Source organism: Pteropus alecto, unplaced genomic scaffold (genome assembly GCF_000325575.1).
Source record: "Pteropus alecto unplaced genomic scaffold, ASM32557v1 scaffold7, whole genome shotgun sequence".
Classification (NCBI taxonomy): Eukaryota; Metazoa; Chordata; class Mammalia; order Chiroptera; family Pteropodidae; genus Pteropus; species Pteropus alecto.
Window position 1 is genome coordinate 44,546,072 of NW_006494614.1, and position 19,024 is coordinate 44,565,095.

At 39.5% G+C, this 19,024-nt stretch overlaps 1 protein-coding gene across 1 annotated transcript in view; it reads right to left on the reverse strand.

Annotated features, from left to right (window-relative positions):
- Positions 1-19,024, reverse strand: part of DNAH8 (dynein axonemal heavy chain 8) — a 307,121-nt gene that overhangs the window by 37,652 nt on the left and 250,445 nt on the right. The window contains exons 82-87 of the mRNA XM_006926591.3: positions 16,200-16,273; positions 14,069-14,221; positions 13,530-13,685; positions 7,775-7,891; positions 5,929-6,030; positions 3,266-3,426 (exon numbers count right to left, since the gene is read on the reverse strand). Coding sequence (XP_006926653.1) covers positions 3,266-3,426; positions 5,929-6,030; positions 7,775-7,891; positions 13,530-13,685; positions 14,069-14,221; positions 16,200-16,273 — 763 coding nt within the window. The remainder of the gene's footprint in view (positions 1-3,265; positions 3,427-5,928; positions 6,031-7,774; positions 7,892-13,529; positions 13,686-14,068; positions 14,222-16,199; positions 16,274-19,024) is intronic.

A 19,024-nucleotide genomic window follows, 5' to 3' on the forward strand; every position in this document is an offset into this window, starting at 1 on the left:
CTTTATTTGAAAGAAAAGTAATAAGAATATATATGTATATATGTATGTATGTATGAGCAAAAAGAAACAGGGAAGCTAAACCAGAAACCAATGCATTCGGTTGCCCATAAAGAAAGGGGAAAATGGGTTGGAAAAGAAATATCTCTAAGAACACTTTATACTTAGCTGTGACTTTTGAGCTCGATTTAAAACAATCAACAAATATGGGGAAAAAAACTAAAATGTAATACAAATAGAAATGAATGTGCCTGTGTGTCAGGTGATGGCACAACCACACAGAAAAAAAAAATCAGGGTGACTTTTGAACATAGCCCTCCTTGCACCCTCAGTGGGATCTATTCTAAGGGCAAAAAGAACAGCAAAGAAATCTTGACCTAACTTACTACACTTGTTGTGGGTAGTGATATCAGTGGAGTTATTTGGAGCAAGTGAGTGAATATACTGAAGTTTCTGGGAACTGGAATTCTCAATATGGGAGAAGGAGATGTCAATATGCAATGAGGGAAGACAAGGAAGAGGCCTGAGGTGTATAATTTGAATTGGAGTTATTAGTATTAGCTTATAATGTTTTTAAAAAATACATATTTCCTAGCTCTGTCCACTGAGAGGGCCACGAGCACACACACGCGCGCGCACGCACACACACACACATATACACACTCACTCACACAGAAATAGATGTGGTTTTATATGGATATAGCTGTAGATATACAAATATACAGAGGTACAAATATAGAAAAAAGAAAAAGCAAATAGAACAAAATGTTAACAGTCAGTGAATCTAGGTGAAGGGTATATGAGTGTTCAGTGTACTTGCAGTTTTTCTGAGGGTTTGTGATAGTTCAAAAAAAAAAGTTGAGGGAAAAAATACTTTGTCTCAATCACTGCCTCCCATCTGATTACATTTCAGCTGCCCTTCTTTGGACTCTTCTAGCTCTGATTTATCTCTCTTGAGACCTGATAACCAAAACTGCCTGTGGTAATCCAGACGTAGGCGTGCCATCCCGAAAATCAGGGTGAGATGGTGGTGACCCTGTTTTATATACTCTTTGGTAGGATGCAGTAGCACCGACAGGATCAGATTTCTAGGAACTGACTCTCATGACTCCTCAGGCTCTTACCAAGGATGGAGTCAAAGTTCAGAGCCCTCATACGTGAACCACTTCAACTGCTAATTTATAAGGGACATTAAAACTTGTTGGCTATTTTTCTGCCCACTCACACATGTGAACTCATGAGATCTTTCTATAGACTATCTCCAGGCGTTAGATTCTTCACAATGTAGAAGTTAGTATCACTGACGCAATCAACAACTATTCCCCGAGCATCGGGCACTGGTTAGCACTGAAGGAACAGTAGTGAAAATAGACCAAAGTTTCAACATAATAGAGTTTGTGTTCAGGGATGGCGGATAGATGAGAGCAAACGAGTAAGTAAATACAGAGTATTTGAGTTGGTGATAAAATCTACAGAACAAAGCAGGCAAGAAGGACAAAGACTGAGGTGGCAGTTGGGGAGTGGTTTGCCAGTTTTTAAATAGGACAGCCAGGGAAGGCTTCTTTGCAAAGGTGACATTTAAGCAAACACTGGAGAGATGAAAAGGTAAGCCACAGTGATATCTGGGGGGAAAGACTTGCCCGGAAGTGCAAGTATCCTGTGGTGGGAGGCATCTGGGCTGTCTGAAAAACAGTAAGCTAGCAGGAGCTAGAGCTAGGTGGCCACAAGTAAGGGAGAAGGCAGAAGGAGACCAGGCTGAGAGGTGGGGGCAGATGGAATTATTTGGCCTTGTAGGTCACCTCTAGGTCACTCTTGGCCTTTGACCTTGACTTGAAGTGAGACAGAAGCCTTGGGAGGGTTCTGGGCAGAGGAGTAATGTGATCTGACTCACATTTTTAAAGTCTTCACTAAAGCAAAACTATTTCTCTGTGTTTTCTCTTTCAGATAATGTTTAAGTTGATTCTCAAATGGGTCCCTGAGGAAGCCTTTTTATTTCTTCACTTTTTTCCTGTCTCCAGCTAACATGACAGCCATTATTCTTCAAATAACAGCCAGAGCTACCACCAAAGAGCCATCATAATTCTGTCATGGGGTCTGAAAGGAGTATTAGCCATTGGTGGGTCTCTGGACTCACACCCACATCTTTGAAGATGTAAATAACATGAGATTAGAGGAAATGGAGAAGTTAGAATCAATGTGGGTGACGAAGAGCTCAAGAAGCCAAGACTGATGCAAGGGTCAAGATGCATGCTCAGGGGTGGAGAGACAATACGATGGGAGCACACTGGGACTCTGGAGCTGCCTAGCAGGGTAGAGAACCAGATGAGAATATCCAATGCCCCATCACAGAGTTGTTAAAATTGTAACAGCAGGTGAGTAATTGGGAGAGGCATGCCGCAGTCCTCATTACAGCTTAGAATCTGCCAGAGGAGTCTTGGTTTCTTTCCATTCCCTGAAACTACTCTCCTGGGCATAAACTTTGTGGTGTTTTGTCAGTGGGCCAGAGGCAATGACCATCCAGAGGAGAATCTGAGCTGGGCCTTCTTGGAGCCCTCTCTGTGGAGCTAGGTGGTCCTATTCTCAGGTGGGGGCCTGTAGAGAGATGAAAGGTAAGACCTCATCCAAAGGAAGGGTCCTAGAAGGGGCTTGGGACCTGCACACATTTCTTGTCTCTTCACTCATTGCCTCTTACCTCACGCTGAGCTGTGACTCCCCTCACCCCCATCCCAGCCTTTCCTCCCAGACTCTGCGTCTGTGCCTTGTGCTCACACTGCGTTGTGCCCACCACGGGCAGTTTATGACAGAAGGCTGCAGGTAAACAAATAAGGGAGAGGGATCATGAAAGAGAGGATCAAGCAGAAATAAAATTCCTCCTCCTCCTCTCTCTACCCGTTCCTGACTTTTTAGATTCTATCTATAACTATTATTTGTAATGGATTTTTTTTTTTGAGGTAAGAGACAAAGAGCTGGGAGATGACTGTCCTGTCAATGGAGAGCATCAGTACCAATAACGCGACAGCACAGAGGTAATCGACGCATAAATCAGAGCTTTAACGTTGTCATAAACTCCAGAGCATCAGGATTTAGTGAGGGGAGAGCAGCCAAGATATGACAAAGTTGTAATTGGGAGACAGGAAGTGACGTTATTTTTCACAATAAAATAAAAAGAAGGGAAAGGAGAGAGATTAAGAGAGAAAATGAAATGCACAGTCTTCGCCAGGCTGAGTTACAAATGACTCCTTCAAATTAAAAAATGCCATGAACTTACGTGATATCGGCATTAGGGTGAAGCCCAAAGACTTCGGGATTATCTAGGGAGGGCAGTGACTGGATGTATTCAAAATACTGGTCCAAGGTTTTGCACAAGGGGATTTTATATCCAGTATAAAAACAGAATGACGGTTCAAACATCTTCTCACTGAACCAGACCTATATGGGAGAGAAAATAGAAGAAAGAAAATCGATAAACATCTAAATGAAAACTGCCACTGTAAAAGAGGAAGGGTCACCTTATTCCCATTTTAATAGTTTTTCATCGAGGTTGAAAGCACCTAAACAAAACCACCAGTAGAATAATTAGAACATGGATGAATAAAAAGAGAAAAGCCAGAACACACAAAAAAATGAAGCCCAGGCCTCTATTTAGCACGAAAGGAGGTATTTGCTAAGAGTGGAGAGAAGGGAGGCAGCCTTGCAAGCCTATTCTCTCTCTGCCCTAGGAACTTGATGACCCTCGGTCCTACTTTTGAAGAGGAGTGGGAACACCCCGCAGAGTGATGAGGCAACATCCACACACACAAGAGAGCACCTGGCATTTTCTGAGGCAGGGCTCATGTCAGGGGGCTCAGCTTGTACTCACTGCGGCTCACAAGGCCAGGAACACTTACAAACATCTGCCCTCCCACCCTGAAAGTGAGGGCTCCTTCTGTTAATTAAGTTCTGTCCCTGGCCACACGAAGCAAATGTATCCAATCATCTTATTGTTTGCCTTAAGGACAGCCTTTTCTCATTCCATATGAACTGATTATCTGTAATGCAACAGTGAGGGAACAAACGTATACTCGGTGTGAATAGGCTTATTCTGAAGAAGAAAAACAATGTGGAATGCCTATGAGCCAGATTCGAGGCGATGACTTGGGTATCTAACAGAACAATTTTCCCAGTTGGAAGAGAAATAATGGGAAGACAGGAAGAGCAAAAATGCAGGCAGGATGTCTGAATCACTCGGAGGACTCAATGTGGAAAGAGATGGGGATTGTGTCTTACTCTGGTTAATCACACTTTCTTTAGTATCTTTCCTCCATATCCTTCTTCCAGTTCTTTTTAGGTGTAGTGATTGCTCCGAATATGAAATACCCTGTGTACCGGTTCTGTCTTTTGCTTTACACGCCACGCTTCTATCCTACTCAACTCCTGTGCACGAGGCACTGAGCTTAGAATGGGAACAGAAAACAAAGATGAGACACACACAGTCCTTTCCTCCGGGGAGCTTGTGACCCAGTAGAGGGATAAGCCAATTACATAATAGCCACAATACAAAGTACATTAAGGTAAGAGCCAGAGGAAATAAAAATAAGCGAAGTACTGAGAAGGCGTAACACAGGGAGAAAGAATAGCCAGATGGATGTTAGGTAAGGATTCGTCTAGGAGGTGATTTTGGAGATAAACCTTGAAGGACAGGATTTTGACAGTGGAACTTGTGATTGAGGAGACCACACGAGCAAAGGCATATAGAATAACTCATGGAAAAATATGAGGCGGGTTGGGGAAATGATGATGTCTAGAGTAAATATCACGTGTTGGTAAGAGATAGGTCATGAAAGGTAAAGTGAGGTCATATTGTGAATGACTATGGATGTCAGGGTGATGACTGGTAGTAATTTAAGAAATGGGAAGCAGTTAAAAGCTATTAAAAAGAACAGTTCTGTGACCACGGTCATTTGTCAGAAAGATTACGTGTTTGGTGACATAGATAATTAGCAAGGTGAAGGCACATAAACGACAGATGACCACAGCAAGTTGTGTTGCTAGCTGACACATCATCCACCTTTCTCCACAAACAGCTTCAAGAAAAACTTGCAAGAGTAAGTACAGAGTGAAATAAAAATCAGTTTTATGGTCAACCCTCAGTTTACCAAGATATCCTAAAAGCTTAAGCTTTTAAATTTGTTCAGGTTTTAATTTCGTCGAGGTTTTAATTTTGTTTAGCGGGAAAAAAATCATTGAAGCAGAGAATTACCAATATAGATTCTAATACGAGGAATTCAGATGACTATAAAACACTCACATATCTGATTTTCTCTCACTTAGGCAATGTATATTTTAACTTTAACATGTAAAAATGTTAAGAAGAGTTTGAGTTTGGTTGGTTATTTTTATACTATTCATCCTTGATGTAAAAGCCATAATTGCTAAGGAATAATGTTCTCTGGAAAATGTTTACCAATGTGATATATGTGGATTTGACTGGGCACAGAGAGAAAGATGAACACTTCATCAATTTTCAATTGTCTGTCTTAATGGAAGAGATGAGAAAACTCAAATTATGTTCATTTTCCAATCACTTATTTGGGGCTTGAAAGCACTGTGCCCTCAGAGAAAGAGGCAGGAAAATTATATCCAGTGTTTTCTTAGAGGAGGGGAGGTAGGGAGAGGCCCTGGGCATGGGCAGCTCATCCATACAGAAGATTCACAGACCTCTGAGGGTTGACCGCTGTTCTACTCTGGACTACAAGCAGATTGCCAGTCAATTTGGTTGGGTTTTAGTTTTAGTTTTGTTTTGTTAGCTGATTCTTTGCAGCAGCCTGGCTCTATACTTCCCCCTCCCTCTGCTTGAGTTTGGCTTACTATTGCAAACACCAAATATTCTCGTTTAAAAGGAAAATGCAGTAAAATGGGTTTCCATGCTTTTTTCCCCCCAAATTCACTTACTCTAGCAAAGCAATTAAGTAGACGTTTATCAAAGTCATCTGTCACTCTGCCTCCATATTGTACTTCTCCAATCATGTACCGAACTGTACTCCATGATACACCCTTTATTAAAAACAAAAAAAGAATTCTTCATTGTCAATCCAAATATTTCAGGTCCATCCTAGATGAAAGGTCTAGAAAAGCTAGCTGAATTTCAAACTACTCATTATGTTATATTAATAACTCTTTTGCTATTACATGGCTGGAACTGCTACGGTTTGTTCACCAAAGAAAAATCTACAACATTAACATCAGTAAATATATTGTTCACTGATTACTTAAAAAGGAGGGAAAAAACCCCTTATTTTTCACTCTGTGGATATAATCACCTATAATGCTCATTACAGTAATGCCAAGTTGTTAGAGAAGAAAAAAGTCGTGTTCAGGGAAGAAAGGAGAAAAATCAAGTAAGCAGCGTTTTAATATGCTTTTTGAGTAATGTCTTCTGAATCATTATGAGAACAACTAGAAAATTACTCATTCACAAGATTTCTCTGCAGTGTCTCATCCGTGAGCTACAACTACAGCAAAGTATTTATTAATTTCCATAGCAACTTTATACTAGCATTTTACATATTAATAGTTTTTTTTTTTTAACACTTTAATACATTTGAGGTAGGAGAAGTAACGATGCTTGATTTTTCTTTCTCTTGGTTATAATTTTACTTTTCAGTTTTGTTGCCTTTCAAAGGAACTATTTCAAGATAACTGTTATTTGTATATACCAAAACGATAATCACAGAATATGAACCCATGCGATATAATTTTTCATCAAAATGTCATACTCAACCTATTACCCCTTCGTAACTTCAAGGAAAAATAATGAGTTGATTCTAGGTTTCCCACCTGCCCACATAAAGACTCATCAGAGCTTACCCATCACCACTCTGATTCTACAGCATCTATAATTATCTTCAAGATCTACTAGGAGGAGAGAGGGAGGGAGAGACAGTAGGAAACTGGCATTTACTGAGCCCTTATTATATACCGTATACTGCACTTTCACAAATGCTAACTCATTTATTCCTTACAGAAAACAAGGCCATTTTATAATTGAGGAAAAAGGCTCTGAGGGGCTCATAAACTTGCTCAAGATCATAGAGAAAACAGATTTCCAACACTTTATAACACAAAGTTGTCCTTTGTGAGAGGACAGTGGGTTTGTGTTCTTAGTTCTGTGATCTTGAGGAAGTCCCTTATTTCTTCTTAGCTATTACCTCATCAGTAAAACGGGGATAATAGTAACATCTTCTGTATCTACCTCACAGAGTTGTGAAAATAAAAATGAAATCTTGCCTACGCGAGCACTTTAAAAACTGTGAAGTGCTATACAATGATCAGTGACCATTATTAGAAATTGTTGCTATTTATATGCATAAGCTTAAACATCTGTGAAGATATGAGCTTAGGAGAAAAATAACTTTCACATGAGTGGGGAGGTAACTTTCACTTCTGAGGAGGCACAAGGGAGATGAAGAAAGAAAAGTCCGATTTAAGGTATTCATTCCCTTTAAGTGACTTGGGTGTAACGTAAGGAAGACTGGTGTTTCTCAACACACTGTTTTTTCATTAGTGGTCTGCCTCTGTTGTGTATGTGTGTGGGACAGGGACAAGGGACACAAGTGTGAGGTAGAGAGTCCACATGCACTCCTGTGGGCGGTAGTGGTGTGAGTAGAAATGGCTGGAATGAGCACTCCCTTTTCAGAGAGATGGGAGGACCTCGGCGGGTTCGCTGCACATCACAGATGTGTCTGTAAAACCTTGATTCAAGAACAGGAAAATAGGAAAAAGAAACAATTTCACTCACTTTTTTAATATCACATTCATCAAGATGATTCTGAATAAACTGAACACTGGCTGTAAAGTCAGCAGAATTGAATTCATAGGGAATATTCCATCCTAACGGACCAAATTTGCGTCGCTCCTTAAAAATGCCAAAGAAAAGTAAGTATTGAGTAAGATTGTAAAATTGTATGCAGCCAATTCCTTTTCTTTATTATCATTAAAATATAAAGTACAGTAAAATTAAGGCATTATATCAAAACAAGTTGAGGCCGTCAAAGAGCAGGATACAGTTCTGGATATATTAACCATTCAAAATACCATCCCGAGGCTCTATAGCCAGATAATTTACAAGAACAAACCTTCAAATACTTGCCAAATTAGTTATTGGGTTTTAAAAAAAAGTCTAGGTCTCCCCTGCCACTTTACCCCACAAAATGCAGTAGGTGCTCAATAAATCTGTTGAATGAATGAATTTATTCTAAACTGGACTCCTGGAAGTTTCAAATGTTAAATATAAGAGTTTGAATTTTTGTTTTTCAAGTTGAATGACTGAAGCAATCAAGAACATTTAGACTCCCTGCTAGTTTCACTTTGTAATCTTGCAATTTCAGATTTTGAAAATTATTTCTATTGTAAAACACGACACATCTGTCTCAAAATTTTCACATTGCCCTCAATTTGTACTCTCCTGTGAAACACTGGCTAGCTGTTTCAAATTGCCAAATTACACATAATAATCAAACTGATCTCAGATTACATGATCAATTGCCTTGATATTCTGGAAACCGTCTTAAAGTTATGTAAGTGTTAGAAATGACATTTCCAGGTTCCGATCACCTAGCGAACCACATAGATGAGCTGAAATGTTGCTATACTACCAGCTTTCCCTGCCCCAGCACACAACCGATCTCTAAGGAAAGTCCAGTGATTGTTTCTGGTTTGCTCCTGGGCCTTCGACCCCAGTGCCTGAGGTGAGAACTCCCGTGGAGAGAAGAATCCCTATGTGCCTGTGGGAAGATGTAATTTCTCTCTCTCTAAATATATACTCTTCTCTCTCTTCTGTCTTCTCCAACACCACACACACACACACACACACACACACACACACACACACACACACACAGAGTTTTCGCAGACCATTCCAATCCTTCTTTCTTCAGCTGTTTCATGCTTTAGATCCTGAAAAATACCACCATTTAAAGGAATCTAAATGAATTTTAGTTTAGACAAGTTCATGGACAGGTCAGAGAAGAAATTCAAAAGGTAAGAAGGTTTTAATTACTGATTTTCAGGATATGCTTTTAAAATATTAAGTAAACCATGAAAATTAATTTGGGTCCAGGTGTCTGACTCTGGGAGATCAGACTGAGGGCAAGCACATAACTCTTAAAAATGTCCACTACCATTACTTCTAGACCTGTACTCCTTTAGGTTAGGTTGTCAGGCATTAGATGTTTGTACGGTGTGACTCCCACCCTTATCCCTTAGCTAATCTAAGGTAGACGACCAGCTCAGGAAGAGCCAACTGGATTCCTTCTCCCAGGAATTTGGACATAGGGTGCAGAATTGCTATTGGAGTTTATCCTAGTCAGAGCTTAACTAGGGTGACTTATAAACTTGGGAGCTATGAAGCATCCTCTTCCACATAGAGAGGTAGGAAGGAGTAGAGGTGTGGCCCCAACAGGAGGAGGGACATGTAGTGTTATCTCAGGTGTAGGAAGGGGAACATTGGCTCTTAATGGTGTCAGCTTCTCTTGCCTGTTTTCTGCTTCCTGGTCTCAGCATTTATCTTGCCTTGATGTGTTTTTCTAGTTGTTTCATGTTGAAATATTTGGTCTCGTAACCAGACTTTGAGCCTTGACAGTGAAAAACATGTCTCCCTTTTGTGTCTTCCTTTCTGTACCTGTATCTTGGGGTAAGGATCATAGCTGTCTAATGAACATTCATCGATAATTAGAATGAAATGATAATTATAATGAAAGGCATTTTGCCTCTTACCCTCTGGGGGTCAATTCCAAGCCTGCCACAGCATTTTGAATTCCTTGAGTGGATTTCAGAAACATTGAGGTGAGCCTCCTTCAGGTTATTCTAGGAGCAAGGGTGGGTTGGGAGGGTCTATGGAATATTAATGTGAAAATGCATCTGGCTAACCCTTGAGTCCCTAGAATTTCTTCCATCTTGAGGTCTTCAAAGAGAGGAATGCTAACCACTAATTGGTGAAATGCAAATGTTTTCTCATTTTTCTTAAAAAAACACATAATCAAATCTAAAATAGTTTTACCTATGCCTGACTTAATTTTTTAAAAATTCGCTGTTCAATTAGACAGGAGACTGAATGAAGAATAATTCTTTCCTTCCAATTACTGAAGCTGCTTAAATTGGCACTATGGAAACATTCTCATTTATATGCACTGAGCAACTGCAGTTCAGTTACTCCTTAAAATGTGATCTTTGAAAATTGCCACAAATGCTGAGATTTGCCTTGCTTTGCCTTGCATTGTGTTACTTGCCATCAATTTTTATTTAAAGCATTCACTTTTTAGGTTGGTTCACTAAAGTCATAGACTGTTAACTCATCTTGGAAAAAAACTCCAAAATTTTGGTAGGTGTCTTTTCTTTCACAAATGAAGTCATTTTACTTTCTTGCTTGTTTTTTTGTTTGTTTGTTTGTTTGTTTGTTTTGTACTTATTGATCTCTCTAAGTGACATTAAAGAAAAAAACTTAGAATTGTCACTTTGGAATATTATCAGAATTGACTCAAACCACTGGGCCCTAAGAACTCATTTGGAAGCTCAGAAGCAGGAGGCTTTGTTAGAATTTGGAATATTTGGAATATTGAATCTCTTCAGTTCAATTAGTATTTTTGAAACTATGGGATGAGTCCTACGTGATACAAAGAACAATATTAAAATGGACTTGTTTTTAAGAAGTTTTCATCTGTTTGAGAAAATAAGATTTAGAAACGAGGAAAGGACAATGTGATAGTGATATAATTAACTGTCAAAATTTAACAGATGAGAAGCCTAAGGAAGACATTCAATCAGAGGCTTCTGGGAATAATAAAACTGAAGAACAAAACTGAAGCTGGTCTCTCTCGTAGAGGGAAGAAAAGACTGCCAGGCTTGGCAAAGGCCATGAGCAAAGACAGGAACTCAAAGCTCAAAGAAGGCTGCAGGTAAAGTTCTACAGCAGCAGAGGGCAACCTGTGTTGAGTAGCTGGAACTACATGCCGAAGTGATGGTTCAGGGATGGAATGTAGACAGATATGAATGTCAGAGGAGGGGGCTCACTGTGTCTTCTGCAACAGGAGTAGGGTCCACATAACACATGATGCCCTTGAGCTGGGATGAGTCCATGGCATGATATCAAGCCACGAGTCAGTAAGAGAAATTAAGCTGGGGAGCAGGTGGGGATTGGCTATTTTACTACTAGGTTCTGCATTCTAATGTGTGATGGACTCCAGTATGAACCCCCTCTAGCTCAGAAGCTTCAGATTACGTGATGTGAACCAATTTCCTGTTCTTTTGATCAGTATATACATCATGTTCACATAAAGCAAAGTACATCTGGGTTAATATGGAGGAATCAATTAATCAATTAACAAATCAGGTATTTGACTATTATGTCCAACAATAGAAAAAGACACAATGTATCTAATTTAGAACAGACCTTCCTATGTCAGTTACATCTCACATTCTAACGGTGACACAAATCACTTGGGCATCTTACTACAATGAATAATACTCTGATTCAGCAGGCCTGGGGTAGGGCCCGAGAGCTTTCTCTTGCAAGCTCTCAGGTAATGTGGATGTTGCTGGCCCAAGACTGCAATGCCCTAAAGAATTCTGGATATTTCTATCAAGCCGGCTCTATCATAACCAAGTAAAAGGAAATATTTAGGCAATGTTGCAGTAAACATTACTGAAATTGATTAAAAAAAAAAAAAAAAGAACAGGGTTAAAGATGGTTGAATTATCTGCACTCCCTGTGTAGTCACAGAGCTGGATAACAGAATTTCAGAAATGGGAAAAATCTTGAAAGACCACCTCCTTCTGCCTCTAAAATCACAGACTGGGAAAGAGGCCCCAAAAGAGACCTAACTTGATCAACTTCACATAGATAATTGATTGCATAGCAAGCACTCAAATCTAAGCCTCCTGATTCTCACTGAAGTGATCTTTTGTTCTTTCTAGCACTATTGCGATTGGATTTTAAGATATAGTCACCTTTTTATTTCATAGACATGCCACTGTTAGCTTCACGGCCCTAGCAATGGAGATTTCTTTCTGTTTTAACTCAAATACAAGTCATGTGAAGCACAGGCACTGGTCAGCCCCAAGACTGGACTGTGGTGCTGCTGGTCTTATGTCTAACATTTTGATAATGGCCACTAAAAAAACATAGGCTGCCACCCTGACCATATGGAAAATATCTGAATTATCTCCCCATGATAAGCATGCTAAAAGAATTTAATCATCACTACTAGAAACAGAATTATAAAATATATTATTTGAGAATTAAATAAGAGAGTTAAAGCAATATTTGTATTAGAGTGTGATAAGGTCTAACAAAGCGAACAATTCCCGGATAAGAATGCACAAACTAGGCTCCAGTGTAATTTACAATCCAAAGGCCACAATGGGACTTACTAAAAATAACCACCCACAAAGAGTTTTACCTGATTTTAACTCTTTCAGGGTTGAGGGACAGATAAACACCAGCTGTCCCCTCTATACAGCCCTTTCTGTGGGGCAGGTTCTCTGTTGGAACCCTATAAAATAGTAGGGACAAGAAGGCTGAGGGTAAATAAGCCCAGCATTCTCTGGGTAAGCACTCAATTTCCCTCCACCTCTGGGCAGGGCAGGGAGATGGGCAAAGCTGTGAGCACCACTGTGTGAATCTAAAGCAACAATGCCTGCTACAAGCCAGTTGATTCCTTTGGTCTCCACTTCAGCCTCAGGGAAGGGAGAAATGCAGGAAGGGCTAAAAGGAGCTTCTTCATCTCTGTGAGATCAAGGAGTGAATCAAGTACATTAACATTATATAGCTTTCAAATACAAAACAAAATATAAAATTCAAATGTAGAACAAAGCCACATGAAATGAAAAAATTCCACAGGCAACTTGCTAGGTAGCCATAAAATTATTAAATTACTATTTAAGTATACAGTAAAAGCAAAAAGCAAACAAAAGACAGATAACCACTGTGACTCCTCCTCCCAAACTCCCTCCCCCCACTTTCACTAGTGGGGAGTTGGGTCAAAACATACTTGCATCTGAAAAGCCAGTGTGGACTTGACTCCTGGATCTACCACCTACAAGCGAACTTAACCCCTCTGAGTGTTAATTCCCTAATTTCTGAAAAGGTGATAAACCTACCCTAAAATGTGGTTGTTAGTATTACACGTGATGGTGTAGATAACATTCCTAGCTGGCAGAGGTACTTTGGAAACCAAGCTCTTATCTAAATAATCTGTTTGTTCAACCCACAAATATTTATTGAGCTCTGGCAATGCTGTGAGACAGGGAAAGATTCGGCAGCTACAAAAGGACAAAGTCTTTGCCCTCGAGAGGTTTACACTCTTAACCGTCAGGGTGGGGAAGGGGGTGGGAGGACACGTGAAGTGCATAAACAAGTATATACTACGGCAGGTGAAGAAAAGTGCCATGAAGGAAAAAAAGGCAGGGTGACGGGGCAGACAGTGGAAAGGCTTTACGATAAGGCAACATAACATCATTAGCATCTCCTAAATGTGCAAACTAGTCTCAGGAGTTACCTGCACAGTGGAGTGTAAAAATGCTACTGTGTAAAGCATTGGCTTCCACATGGGTAAATTACTGATGTCCAGAAGGTCTTGATTAATTCCAGCAAATGTTCTTTTCAAACCTGCACGTACACCTTGAGGTGGCTCATTAGTGAATTTGAGAGAAGTCTGTCATAAAAAGCAAATGGTAGTTTTGTTTCTATAAATTATTGTAAGGGATAAAATAGAAATTACAATACGTCAAACAACAACGTGCTTATGGTACATAAAATGCGGGCTGAAATCCAGCCCTGTGTAAACGAATGACATTGATCAGAGCTGAAACCCAATACATTAGTACCAAGTCTTGGAACTCTCCTGTGGAAACATGTGCTATATAATCTTGGTGATTATAGTCAAAATTTTGGTGATTATAGTATAAGATTTTACAGTGCAGATGCTCTGCTGGACCAAAAAGCCCCTGCTGTGTTTCCATCTTTCGGTAATGCCAATTATGCTATCTTTACTCATAGAACTCACAAGAAAAAGACACTTATCTCATAGTAACAAACCTGAAGCAATGTAATCGGAAATCGATCGTGGGGCTCAGTGGTTATCCATACACGGAAAGAATCATCATTGGCTTCAGTGGTCATTATTGTCTCTAGCAATTCATCCATGAATTCTAGGCCAAGGTGACAATTTTGCAGTAATACCCAGCCACCCTGTATTCCAAAATGATTTCATATTAATTTCTTATAACTTTTTTGCTATAATTTTAATAAAAACAAAATGTACAAACACATTCATTTTAAACCTTTGCTTAGCACATGTGACTACTCTGTTTTGAGCATATATTTTTAATAAAATTATCATACAATAATTTCTTCTGCTACTGGTAAAGCTGGTTACTTGAAGTCAAGTGGGTTCAAAATGATTGTATTCTGCCACCCCTGGTTCATAAGGAAACAAATTAAAATGTGCAGTCAAACTTGTGTAAGTAAAGTGTGTGCACCATCTAATGGTGGGAATAGGGATTTTAGAATTGGAAACTTAAATCGTCCTGCATACAGTAAATCAGAATTGACTTATCCCCAAACCAAGTTATCCATAGTTACAAAGAGAGGTACACATTCCATCGTGAAGGTTGGAGACAATGCATTTGGTGACATTTGTTACCCTAATGCTAAACCTCATTCTCTGTCATCACTCTTCCCATACATTGCTGAAACCGTAAAACTTATGAAGCACTATCTAAATATTTGATAAAATTTTCTTTAACAATGAAAGTCACATAACCATCGCTGCTGTATGAGAAAATAGTTTATTAACTAGATAATATTGATACCCTTATATAATGAGATCAGATAAATAAAGCTACAAAATACTGAGCACAATAAATGTATGGTAAGGTTTGTGTATTATGTCTTCTACTGTAAAAGAAAATACAACACAGACTGGCTTAAACAGCAAAGGGGACATGTTGTTCTAGATAATTGGGGTGTCTAGGGGAAGATGTGGACTTCACGGTTAATTTCTGGTTCCCCACTCTTCATTCTGTAATGTCAGCTTTGTCCTAAACCTGGTGTCCTTCATGTGGCAGTGTGGCTGCAATGTTCATGTTTTCTTATTTCCTAATAACGCCATTAATATCAGAACTTATCCCATTTTGAGAAATAGAACATGAAAATTATAAAAGCCAGTATTCCAAAGAAGGTTAATGTGAATGCAATATTTAAATTAAAAAGTTTCTCACTCATGGAAACTGAAGAAGTTATTTAAAGCCCAAAGTTCAACTGTTAAATCACTCAATAGAATGAATCATTTGATCTGAGTAAAATAATTTATATATAATAGCTTTGGAATATACAAATTAAATACAATATATTATTGAATTTAATTAAGTGATAAAGATTAAGGCTTAGGGCACTTGAGAATTAATGACTAGCTTGAAAATTTGATGACCCAAGTAGAATTTTAGCCCATTAACCCTCTCTAGTCATTTATTCCCACGGAAAAGCTGTACGCAAGTTGCTATGGACATTAGGAGATCAAAAGCTTAAAAATAAACCCGAGATCTTATTTTATTTTCACAGATGGTGCAATTTCTTATTATAGCTGAAACTGTTATCTACCAAGCATTTCTATAAAATTAATGTTCTGTGTATTTATTACGTGTGAATGAAAACGTATCTCAGTATTCCATCCAGCTTCCAGTTTTCAATAAAACAATTATCAATATTTAAACACAACATCCTCAAATATTTATTTGCCTGAAACTATCCATTAATGAAAAATGAAAGTCTAACTTTAACCAAAAATTGAAATTTAACTGTCTCAGTCTGTCACTTCTTAAGCCTTATCTGTTGATATTGATCATGAAATTACAAGATTGCTACAGCTGCATCCTTAGGAACCAGAAAGCGTGTCTGCCACATTGTCAAAAAAAAAAAAAAATTAGTGAAAATAAAATAGAGCATATACTACAGAATATGGAACCAGCTTTTTGTGGAGATGTCAGGAGTAAAGTAGCTCGAGGTTTAAAATCAAAGATTACTACATACACATAAACAAAAATGGAAAGAATGATTGAGCATCACAGGCAGAATGTTTCGAACATCACTGTGGTGGTCCTAGGTAGACCCGATGGCCAGAGGAACCACAGCAAGAATGCTGCATTAGTAGTTATCCCTTGCTACATACCTGCTGCATTGACATCTGAATCAGCTTTCGAGCGTGTACTTCTTGTCCTTGCCCCATTGAGATAGTTCTGCATTCTGTAACATAAGAGAATGTTCTCTATGATAAAACATAAATTTTATAACAGGATCGGAACAAAAAATAATTTCTGAATGGTCAAGGTCTCCCTCCCTCTAAGAAAGAGCCTTTGTTATTCAAATGGGTCTGGCCTTTGGTTGTGGTGATGAGACATTAGAGCAGTAACTGGAAGAACCACCTGGAGAGGTAAGGACAGAGAAAAAGACAAAAGACACAAGCTTGGGCTTTTAGAGAGTTTGGGGGTCTTTGGAGATAACGAGAAGAAAGATTGATGGTGAGAGAGGCAGCTACAATATCATCACAGGTATTCAGAGGAAAAGAGGATTTTTAAATTTTGCTATATGTTTTGATCTGAAACATTTTGGTATTTTACAGATGCTTCAGTAAAGGTTTAATTGGCTTTTTATTCTTTTAAGATGCCAGGCTTACAATGTTTTCTGTTTGTCTGTTTTGGTTTTGTTTACTGAGATTTTCTGAGATGCAACTGGAGGCAGCTCAGCCCTATGAGGGCTGCATTCAGGGGTAACTGCTCCTAAGATTAAATCACCACCTTGGAACTGAGTGCGAGGAGCAAGTGGAGATCACTCCGAGATCAGAGGTGATTATAATTCAAGGGAGAACACACTAGTTAGGCTCATTAGTAAATCTGAGGTCCCAGGCAGAGAACCACATTTGTGTCCTGCCATATGAATTCACTAAATTGAAGTCTATGAATCATGCTTCTGAAACCTAAAATGGAAATTAACTTTTAAGCAAGCCTCATGGACCCAGAATTTCTTGAGTTTGAGAGGCATGAGGAAAGGAGGTCAGTAGAAACATTGGGAAGCAGCATATGCTTTAGCCCCGCTCTACTGGATGAGTGTGAATCCTCAGAAAAATGGGCTGCTGTCTCTGGGCAAACAGTGAGGCTGGTTTGGGAACTGCTCATAGAGGCTACAAGGGACTTGAGAAATTCATGGGATGGGGAGAGAAGAATGTCAGGAACCAGAGACGAAGTTTTCATAATACAGCATTTAAAGGGCACCCCGTGGTTAATGACTAGATACTCTATTAAGGTTTACAGGGTACAATGTTAGGGATTATTTGTGGACTAGGGCCACAATGAAAAAGTCTGCAATGGGTGCCTGAGAAAAAGCGCTGCTTGGAATCAGGAATTGCAATAGGCCAAGGGTTACTGAATGAAGCTGGATTCCACCCCTCACCCCTCAGCCTTAAAGCCCCATGGTTCTCTCCTGCTCAAGTGCAAACAGGTACTGCACCCCGGCGGGGGTCGGGGGTAGGGGGGCATCTGAGAAGAATCTACACACCCACAAAAGGAGAAGAAAGGGGAGGTGGGACTTGAATGGGAGGGTCTTCTGGATCATACAGAGAAATAGTGAATCCTTCTTATTTTGGAAGAACACACAGATGCTCAGCGGGTCAACGGGGGAAGGCTGATATGGACAAGAAGTATTAACATGTAAGAGTGAGCCACAATCTATATTCTCTCCTTCCAACTCTTCTGAAATACACCTTCTAAAGTAAAGAGTTTTAGTTCAGGTGGCCTGAGTTTCTCATATTGATCCAGGTAAGGGGTCAAGAGGAGACTTAGAGACATTGCTTCAAAACATACCCAGAATCTGACCACTCCTCGACATCTGCACTTTTATTCCCCTGGTCCAAGTGACCATCACCTTTTGCCTGGATTTTTTGCAATAAACTCCTAACTGGTGACTTCACTACCACTCTTGTCCCCTATTAGCTTTTCTTCCCACTTCAGACAGAGAGATTCTGTCAAGCCCTAAATCAGATTATGTCCATCCTCTACTCAGAAACATCTGATGGCCTTCCATTTCCTTCAGAGTAAAATCCAAAATCCAATTCAAAGTTCTTACCTACAGCCTGTAAGGCCTTACACAATCTGCCCCCACTGCGGCCACACTACACCACACACACGTGCACACACACACACACACACACACACCCATTTTCTTATCTCACCACTCTCCCCCTCATTTCTTTTTTCTCCGGCTGCACTAGCCTCCTCATACACACTCTAGCCTCACTGCTGTTCCCTTTGCCCGAAACGTGTTTCCTTGACAGTTGCATTGACTCCCTGCCTTCACATCTCAGGTCTTCCTCACCCTCTCAATAAGGCCTTCCCCGGCCAACCTATCTAAAACGGCACACCCACCTCCACCACTCTGCCCCTAACCCTGCTTCTTTCTTAGCATCTCATATGCTTTTCTTAGCTTATTATATACTCACTTGCTTATCGATTATTGCCTGTTTTGCCCCCACACTAGGATGTCGGTTCCATGAGAGAAGAGACTTAGATCATGGTGTCTTACCTAGCACCTAGACAGTGTATGGCACTCAGCAGATGTTCAATAAATATTTCCGTAAACTTTTAAAATTGATATGTAATTCACATATCATAAAATTATCCTTTTAATGTATACAATTCAATGTTTAGTATATTCATAAAGTTGTACAACTATCACTACCATTTAATCTCCGAACATTTTCACCAGCACAAAAAGGAAACCTACACTCATTAGCAGTCCCTCTTCATCACCCCCTCCTACCCCAGCAACCACTAATCTACTTTCTGTCTCTATTCTAGACATTTCATATAAATGGAATGTACAATATGTGACCTTTTGTGTCTGTCTGCTTTTACTTAACCTAATATTTTCTAGGTTCATCCATGCTGTAGCATGCATCAAAACTTCATTCATTTTTATAGCTGAGTAATAGTCCATTGTATG